This window comes from Neoarius graeffei, chromosome 17 (genome assembly GCF_027579695.1).
Source record: "Neoarius graeffei isolate fNeoGra1 chromosome 17, fNeoGra1.pri, whole genome shotgun sequence".
Taxonomy (NCBI): Eukaryota; Metazoa; Chordata; class Actinopteri; order Siluriformes; family Ariidae; genus Neoarius; species Neoarius graeffei.
In genome coordinates, this window is record NC_083585.1 from 65,218,236 (window position 1) to 65,228,290 (window position 10,055).

The window sequence follows — 10,055 nt, forward strand, 5'->3', positions numbered from 1 at the left end:
CAGGAGCACGATGTCAGACGGGTGCTCCTGGCAGTGAACCCCAAGAAAGCTGCTGGCCCAGATGGAGTACCTGGTAAGGTGCTCAGAGCGTGTGCCCACCAGCTCGCCCCTACCTTCACCAGGATCTTTAACCTCTCCCTTGCTCAGGCAGTCATCCCGCCCTGCCTAAAATCAGCTACAATAATCCCGGTTCCAAAGAAGTCTCCCGTCACCAGCCTGAATGATTACCGTCCTGTGGCCCTCACTCCGGTAATCATGAAGTGCTTCGAGAGACTAGTTCTTCAGCACATCAAGGACCACCTCCCCCTAGACTTTGACCCCTACCAGTTTGCATATCGCGTGAACAGATCCACAGAGGACGCCATCGCCGTAGCTCTGCACTGAACCACCTGGAGCAGCAGCAGAGCTACGTCCGCATACTCTTTGTGGATTACAGTTCAGCTTTCACCACAATAATCCTGGACATCCTTATCAGTAAACTGGACACTCTCGGCCTCCCCCCTCTCACATGTGTCTGGATAAAGGACTTTCTTACCAAACGGCCCCAGACTGTGAAATTTGGCCCCCACTTTTCCTCCACCTGCATGTTGAGCACCGGCTCTCCACAGGGCTGTGTGCTGAGCCCCCTCCTGTACTGCCTCTACACCCATGACTGTAGTCTGACCCACAACAACAACAACCTTATCGTCAAGTTTGCTGACGACACCACAGTGGTTGGACTCATCTCAAAGGGAGATGAGGCAGCCTACAGAGAGGAGGTCCTGAAGTTGGCAGCCTGGTGTTCAGAAAATAACCTCGCTCTGAACACCAAGAAAACCAAAGAGCTCATTGTTGACTTCAGGAAGCACAGCACTGACCTAGCCCCCCTTTACATCAACAACGAGTATGTGGAGAGGGTCCACACCTTCTGGTTTCTCAGCGTTCTCATCTCTGCTGACATCTCCTGGTCAGTAAACATTACAGCAGTCATTAAGAAGGCTCAGCAGCGGCTACACTTCCTGAGAGTCCTCAGGAAGTACAACCTAAACTCCAACCTGCTGCTGACCTTCTACCGCTCATCCATCAAGAGCCTGCTGACGTACTGTATTACAGTATGGTACGACAGCTGTACTGCTGTAGACAGGGAGAGGCTCCAGAGAGTAGTAAAGGCAGCACAGAAGATCATTGGCTGCCCTCTCCCCTCCCTGATGGACATTTACACCTCCCGCTGCCTTAGCAGAGCTAAGAACATTATCAAGGGCAGCTCCCACCCTGGCTTTGATCTGTTCGACCTGTTGCCCTCAGGGAGGCGCTACAGGTGCATCAGGACAAAGAAAAATCGATTCAAAAACAGCTTCTTTCCAAAAGCCATAACCGCCCTGAACTCAGATATGCTCTGACTTTATAGTCTATTTATTTTACAATATCACTCTCTTTGTGCAATAATTTATAATGTGCAATACTTTATAAGGTGACTTTCTCTGTGCAATACTTTTATAATGTGCAATACCTCACTCCATTATGTGAAACGCAACACATACACCTCAGGACTATGCACCTGGAGCAGATGGTGGAGCAGGAACAGGGGGAAGGTCTGGAGGAGGCGATGCGGGCATAGGAGTCAACTGTGCCAGGGCTTTCCCAATTTGCTGAAGCAGTACCTCGTGGCGAGCAAGGGCCTCACGTTGGCTTGCAAGTGTTCGTCCATGAGTGTCCATGGTTGCTCCGAAGTGTGATAAGCTTCGAAGCTGCCATAATTCCCTGAAGGTTGGCTGGGTAGACAGTTGAAGCAGCCTCTGCTGAGTCGGTCATGACAGAGTCTTTCTGTTAGGGTTTTGCTGGGAATAGAACCCGGGTCGCTGGTGTAGTAATCCAGCAAACCCCCACTAGGCCACCAGGGGAATGACTCAAGTGCAGAGGAGTGAGGCGAAAGTAGAGTAGAAAAAAACAGTTTATTTACAATGCAAAAATCCATGGCAAAAAACAAAAGTATAATCCCAACACTCAGAAGATATATGAGAAAAAATAAAAAAATCCAAAAGTTCAAAGTCAAAACAAAAAGCCAAAGATAAGAAAAGGCAAAAATTCAAATGCTCAGAAGATCCAAAATGGTAAATACAAAGTCCAAAATATCCACAAGAAAGCAAAGTACAAAAGACCACAAAGACAAAGGCAAGGAACACAGAACAGAGACTTCAAGAGATAACAAAGACTCCATGACTAGGGACCAAACAGAGGAAGTATTTATACACAGGGAAATTAAGAAACTGGGCGGGGCAGGAAATAAAGAACAGGTGGGTGTAAAAGGCACATGGAAACAGGCAATCAAAACAAACACAAAACACAGAAGCAGTGGCGGCCTCTAGAGGCCAAAACAAACATGACATGATAAAGCAATGACCACGGCCTCTAGAGGCCAAGACAGTCCCCAGTCCTAACACAGGCTGTTTGCACTGTTATTGGAGATGCTTTTCATCTCATTGTACATGTGTAAAGTGACAATAAAGGCATTCTATTCTGTTCTATTCTATTCTATTCATTCCTTACATATCCTTATAGTGCTTCCCTTCACTGCTACTGGTTTATTTTTTCTCTTTTCCAGTCCAGTCTCTGATCATTTTTTTTTTAATGGCTCTTTTACGACTATAATTATTTTTACGGAGATTATTGCAGTTTTTTTCTTATACAGTGTCTCTCTTTTGTATATTTCTGAGATGAGATAATAATAATAATAATAATAATAATAATAATAATAATAATAACACAAAAGGCTGTACAATACTTCCTTTCTATTTAGGACAGCTGTTGAAACAGGATTATTTTCTCATGTTATTTGCCATTTTCACTTCATTCTCACAGTCATGTCTTAACAGTATTTATTCATCACTGTGTAGTCAGCTGGGATAAGCTCCAGCTCGCCTGCGACCCTGTAGAAGGATAAAGCGGCTAGAGATAATGAGATGAGATAATTCACTGTCATTTTAGACACAAACGATTCAATTTTGATGCTTTTTCTTTTTAAGATGACACAGTGTTTAGCAAATGGGGTAACTTTTAACGTGGTAAACAAATGTAATAAGAAATACAGCATCTGACAGTATGGATGCCGGATGCACCATCTGTCCAAATGCTTCAGTGAGATGACGACTGGACTGAACCCACACTCCACAAGCACTTAACAAAACTCATCTTGCATAGGTGTGAATTATTTTATTTTCCAATGCATACCGGGTACATCATTCATAATTCTGATAAAAGTTGCATTTGTTTACCACATTAAAAGTGACCCCATTTGCTGAACAGTGCGTGGACTTAAAAAGAAAAAGCTTCATTCTCAAATGTTTTAACAGTATTTATTGATCACAATTTTGCTAATTGAATCTTTTATGTCGAAAATGTGACCAATAAATACTGTTAAAACAGAGGGGAATGGGTTCTGAACCCTCCAGGTTTTATATCGAGCCGAGGCCTCTTTCGTCATCGGTCACGTGGTTTCATCTGCCACGCCCCCTTCTACTCCATATGCGCTTGAGAGCCTCACGACAGACAGGTGTCTCACACACACTTCTTATAAATCCTGTGATTAACATCTAACCTGTGGATATTTTATTGTTTTAGATTTCTGTTATCTGACTCTGGATCCAAACACAGTAAATTCTGACCTCATTCTGTCTGAGAAGAACAGAGCGGTGACACACAGTGAGACAGAACAGCGATACTCTGATCATCCAGAGAGATTTGACTCCTGGCCTCAGGTGTTGTGTAAGGAGAGTGTGTGTGGACGCTGTTACTGGGAGGTGGAGTGGAGGGGTGCTGTGGAAATATCAGTCTCATATAAAGAGATCAGCAGGAAGGGAGAGGGTTATGAGTGTGGGTTTGGATACAACAGTCAGTCCTGGAGTCTGTGGTGTTTTTATTCCTCTGTCTGTTTCTGGCACAACGACATTAAGACTGATCTCCGAGGTCCATCACCCTCCAGAATAGGAGTGTATGTGGATCACAGTGCAGGAACTCTGTCCTTCTACAGTGTCTCTGACCCGATGAGGCTCCTCCACAGAGTCCACACCACATTCACTCAGCCTCTATACGCTGGGTTCTGGATTGCTCCTGTCTCATCTGTGAGGTTTTGTGATCCGATGAAAAAATTAAATGTTGGTAAAAGTTGAAATGTTTAGTAAAATTATAACTGAGGTGTCAGATTGAAAATAATAATTAATTAGTGCCACAGTTTCTGCACACAAAAGTGTCTTTGTATTTCAGGGAGAAATTCAAAGTGCTTCTGTTTTATAGATTAATAATAAATAAGTTCCATAACTAAATGTCTTAAGGCAGAATGTTGGATGTTTCTAGAAAATAAGAAATCTCATCAGACTATTTTAAATGTCTGCACTATTATGAGATTTATTACACTGATATGAAAGTTTAGAATGTCTCAAATTCTCTTTTTTCTTTGGCAAAATCTGTTTCTTCAGAAATAAAACTTCCTCAAATGACTGCGTCTTTCTGTCCTGCTGCTGGTGGAAACACACCCTACTGTGTGTAAGAACACTTTTAACAATTTTGTGTCTTGAACCATTTTCTGTTCAAAAAATAATAATTGCACTCACTGTATTCAGACCCCTTTAAAAATATTTAAAATCTAAAATATGGAATATTTTGCAGGTTTTGGAATCTATCTATATAAAATATTATTTACAAATCATTTTCAGTTTTAATTTCAATTTCCACATACAATATCACCTTTTTCTGATTTGGGGCTGTTTTTCCTCTCAGATGCCTGATTTAATGTCAGTGATGTGTCTCTCTCCCCATATTCTAAACTCATTTGTACTAGTTTATTGTACTTTAAAACTAAACAAATGATGTAAATCAATTAAAACAATGTGTTAATTTTAATAACCAGGGCATTAAAATTCCCTTTGTGTTTCTACTTTTCTATTTCCATTAAAGGCCAAATGACGACTATTAATCAAACTCAGGTTTATAAAAGATGCTTCATAAACTCAAGATCCAAACACTGTGTCGAAACAAAACTTTATGAAACAGAGATCAGTTTAAATCCCAGAGGGAGCGCTCGCGTCTCTCTCCATCACTACACACTGGGAACTGCACACACTTCAGGCCTCACACACCACACACTGGTTTCCTGTGAGGCCTTCACTAATGTGCAGCTCCACACGTGCGCTAGCGTACGGGGAAAAACCACAAACACCACCGATCCAGTATCGTCAGGATTCTCTGTTCAGACACAAATATACAGTACAAAACAACAAAAAGCAAAATAAAACTACAGTTTCAGATGGAACAGCTGGAAAAGGGCTGATGATCAGGAGAAGGACGCCTGGAATCCAGTCCTGTTCTAAAGGAATGCCATAATTAGGTGTAAATCATGATACAATGATGAGACTTAAGATAGGCCCACGCCTAGTCAAAACCTGAAGAGGTGAATTAAACAACAAAGTGGAAAAGGATGAAGTGATTTCATTATGAACTTTGTTTGGATGACTAGAACATTAAATCTTATAAGTCTTCTGTAACTGTTCAAGTATTTATAGATTTTATTTTTAGAATGTAGTTCACACACACACTCTCTCTCTCTCTCTCTCTCTCTCTCTCTCCCCCCTTCTGCTGTTTCATTTTATCCTTGGGCATTTTTCTGATCTTTTTATTTTTTACTGCTTGAACATTTTGTAGTTTATTAGATTATTATGGCTTCAGAATGGGATCAGAAATTTAAACATCATTTACTTACATTATGTGCAAACATTATAACAAATTCAATAGAAGAGATGTTTTTTTAATTGTCCAGTCATATGTGACACAACAAATAAAATAAATGACAAAAGAAAAGTACACATGGGGGAAAAGTGTAAAGGAATAGCAGTGTTTGGTCAGATCAATCCCACAGTCCAAAGACATGCAGGTTAGGTTAACTGGTGGCTCTAAATTGACTGGAGGTGTGAATGTGAGTGTGAACGGTTGTGTGTCTCTGTGTGTCGCCCTGTGATGATCTGGTGACTTGTCCAGGGTGAACCCCGCCTCTCACCCATAGTCAGCTGGGATAGGATCCAGCTTACCCATGACCTTGCACAGGATAAGCAGCTACAGATGGATGGATGGTCAGATCAATTAAATCACTTCAGAATTCTGTTCCTAAGAGAGAGAGAGAGAGAGAGATGCGTTCATTACTCACTGAAAAGAATAGAAAATGTAAAGTAAATGCATGCATGGGTTGGTAACTTGTAATATTGAGAGCCTGTAAGAAAAGTTTCAGGCATGTTTGACCATTTATAAGAAAGTTGTGAGCGTTTTTGTATCGCTGCTCTAATGCCACCAGGAGGCCGCCATGTTGCCTGTTGGAAGGGCGATGCATGACGTCATTTGGGCGCAAGGCTGAGTGCAGCTCTTCAGTACTGAAGGAGCAAAGCGAAAGGTCTGCTAAGATGAGAATGTTGATTTTTTTTCACTATACATCTGAAATAGTGTATTACTGAGCTGCAACCCTGACTTTTGGACAAACCTGAACTCTTTACCTGTAAAACGAGGCTGAAACTGCGTTATACTACTCGTTAGCACGCTTAGCATGCTCTCGACTCATTCATGAAAAACTTCATCAAGACGTCCCCAGGCTAGCCGACCATAATTACCGTGGTAGACAGTCCAACTCCCGCAGCAATGCAGAAAGAGGGTAAACAAGCACTGCTTTACTATACAGGATTCATCTGAACATTACAGCAGGATGCACTTGTACGAGAAAAGGCAGAAATATTGCCAGAAACCCCCGAGCTGCTGGTATGGGATGGATTTATCTGGTAAAATTCATACATGCAAAGGATACAGTATAAATAGCACCGAGGACAACACAACGTATAAAATACACTTATTTCCAATGTGGTCCTCTTGATGACAGCAGGAAACAATAAAATATACCAGACAATAATAAATTGTCAAAATTCTATAAACAATGATGAAAGTCATAAACAAAAATATGCTAACTGTAATTATCACAGAGTACAACTAGATTACAGAAATAGCACCAAAATGATTAAAAATTAGTTACACACACAAAACTGGGTTTGGAATTTACTCCATAATATTTAAGAAACAGGTGAAACAGTTATCACGTGTTTGACGTCACTTACAATACACGGCCGTATTCGATAAAATGGACCACAGCGCCAGCGACATTTCTTCACCGATTTCCTCAAGTATTTCAGACAATGACACGAATAACGATGAGGATCATGATAAACAAGCATTACCGTATCAATTAGTTACACACAAGTGAACAATATTTATATGGTAGAGTTGTTTAGTCAGTCATTACTGAGGCTTTTCTGAGAACATTGAATCAAAGCAAGACACCCAACAAACATTGAGCTGCTTAGTTGCATCAGCAATTATTACATTTATGCCCAAAGGAACTCAAAATAACATCACGCTTCATAAAAACTTAGGGAAGCCATAAAGTGTTTTCTTACCCTTTGAATTTCTCTTTTACAGACTACTGACCGTGGTGTCTCGTTTGTAAGCTTCAAGTCTTACTCGCTATGTGGAGCTTCCGTGTCTTGCACCCAAATGATGTCAGAATTGCCGGAAATGATCGGGGGGAATTTTCTGATTGGTTAAAATATTTTCAATGGCGGTATCCATGAACTCATCCATTCTGCATAGAAACTGACTTTCGGAGATGGAGCTCTTTGTTGTGTGAGCTCCTATTTTTCAATTATTCACATGAATCGTTAGTTTATGATCTAAACTATCTTCATAATTGTATTTTAAAAATGGATTTTCTTTTCTTTTCAACTACCACTGGCAAGATTGTTCAAGTTTATATGCCCTGCAGGAAATACACACTCACACACTGTTTCAAATCTCTTCACACTGAATAGCAATTTGCTAACATAGCCAGGCCACGCCTTACACATTACAAAAAAGGAGCTCTCTCTTTAAAGCCACGCCCACTCTCTCTGCCACACAGAACCAGAAAGTCCATTACAGGAAAGAGGCGGGAAGAGATCTGAAGGGGGCGGGGTCATGGCATGCAGCTGGATTGTGAATGGACAGAGGATGGCAGAAGGAAGTGACGGATCAGGAAGTGAGCTAGGAGGAATGGATGAGGGCGGCGGGAAAGACAAAAGTTGGTGGACTGCAACTTTTAAAAATAGTCATAAACGAAGGAAGTGGAAGCAACGAGGGAAAAATATGAGTGTTGAAGACACGGACAGTGATGAAAGCATGGGAGCTGCAGGGAAACAAGTTGAAGAGTATAAAGTGATAATTAAACTAACTCAAGAAGGAGCGTCATTCATTGAGTGGAATCTGATTCAACTAACCAAAGCGATAAACAAACTGCTAGGTGATGTGAAGAGTGCCAAGATACTACGAAGTGGAGCACTTTTAGTTGTTTGCAGAGATAGTACTCAGCAAGGGAGGGCCATCAAACTGAATAAAACTGAAGACAAAAGAGTGCAAGGAACATTGGTCAAGGACAAGAAGTTTGTATGAGGAGTCATTTCAGGGGGACCCACAGCTGCATCAGTGGACCAGATTAAAGAGAATATAGTAGGGACAAAAGTGATTGAGGCAACACGACTGAGAACGACAAGAAACAGTGAGAAGTGTGATAGTTTAGCGGTAATGAAAAAAATTGATGAGGAAAAGCTGCCAGCTAAAGTCTATTTAGGTTCTATGTGCTATGATGTTAAGCCTTATGTTCCCCTGCCACCGAGGTGCTTCAAATGCCAGAAATATGGACACGTAGCAGCCATATGCAAAGGAAAACAGAGGTGTGGAAGATGTACAGGAGAACATGAATATGGAAAGTGTGAAAGTGGAGCCAAGTTAAAGTGCTGTAACTGTGGAGGGGAATAGAGCTCAGCCTCTCGCGGATGTGAGGCCAGTAAGAGAGCAGCAGAGGTACAAAAAGTGAAAATCTCACAAGGGATAACACATGCAGAAGCAGTAAGGAGAGCGTCTAGTCAGACAGAGAAGCCAAAACAAAGTAACACAGAGAGCTACAAAACAAACCCATGTGAAGGCTGTGATAAAATAAAGGAGGAGACGCTGATTGTAAGGAGAAATGATTTTGTGTTATTCATGGTGGAGGTGATCAACTGCTCAGCACAAACAGACAAGAAAACTAAGAAAATCAAAATAATAGTGAAGTCAGCAGAAAAATATCTTGGGGTTAATGGTTTGTGTTGGGAAGCGGTTGAGGAAGTGCTAAGTGGGGAAGGCCCCCCTAGTTCACAGGCCCCGAGGCTTAGGCTACGTTTACATTATGTCGAATCAGCGGATCATCAGATTAATGTTCTTAAAACGATTCGTGTTTACACTAAAACCGTTAGCCGTGCACACAGCAACACCAATACGCGGATACGCTCGGCTCCGCAGGCATCCTGCGCTCCAAATCACTCCGCCCTGAACAGCGAGTGCCCTCTGGAGGGTGCGCACTCTGGCCCTGCGCAGCTCGCACAGCGCGCGAGTGAAGTGCACAAGCCATGATTCGGGACTGAGCCGCTGTGTGTGTGATCCCAGCGCACATCACTTACCACTTGCAAGTGGAAGGATGGCAAGCCTAAAGACAATCATAACTACACAATGGGCAGTATTTACATCAGTATTTGCAGTATTTTCATACTTTTATACTCTTTAATGAAAGGTGATACAAGGCGGAAGTCCGCGCCGTTTTTCAGCAGTCGCGTCACATGACCAACGCCAGCGAATCAGGAAGGTGGATGTCACAGTGACGTTGTCCAATGAGACGCCAGCTAGAGCTCAGCACAGCGTATTCGCGTATTCTGAATGTTTACACAGCACCGGAGCTGACACGATCTGGATTGAATACGTGGACGCTGGCGGATTCCCGTTTCCCGGCTTTTCCAGGGGGTTTAATGTAAACGGACAGTGCGTCCGCGAAGAAAACGAGACAGATACGGTCTAATGTAAACGTAGCCTTGGTGATTCATGGCACTGATCATTCTGCAGTGGAATGCAAGAAGTCTCCTTGCTAATGGTCAGGAGTTTAAACATTTCTTAATAAATTTACAAGATAAACCAAACATAATCTGCAT

The 10,055-nt window shown here is 42.1% G+C and overlaps 1 protein-coding gene across 1 annotated transcript in view; it reads left to right on the top strand.

Annotated features, from left to right (window-relative positions):
* Positions 1–4,342, top strand: part of LOC132864431 (tripartite motif-containing protein 16-like) — an 82,693-nt gene extending 78,351 nt beyond the window's left edge. The window contains exon 6 of the mRNA XM_060897847.1: positions 3,598–4,342. Coding sequence (XP_060753830.1) covers positions 3,598–4,145 — 548 coding nt within the window. The 3' untranslated portion in view covers positions 4,146–4,342. The remainder of the gene's footprint in view (positions 1–3,597) is intronic.
* The last annotated feature ends 5,713 nt before the right edge of the window (positions 4,343–10,055 follow it).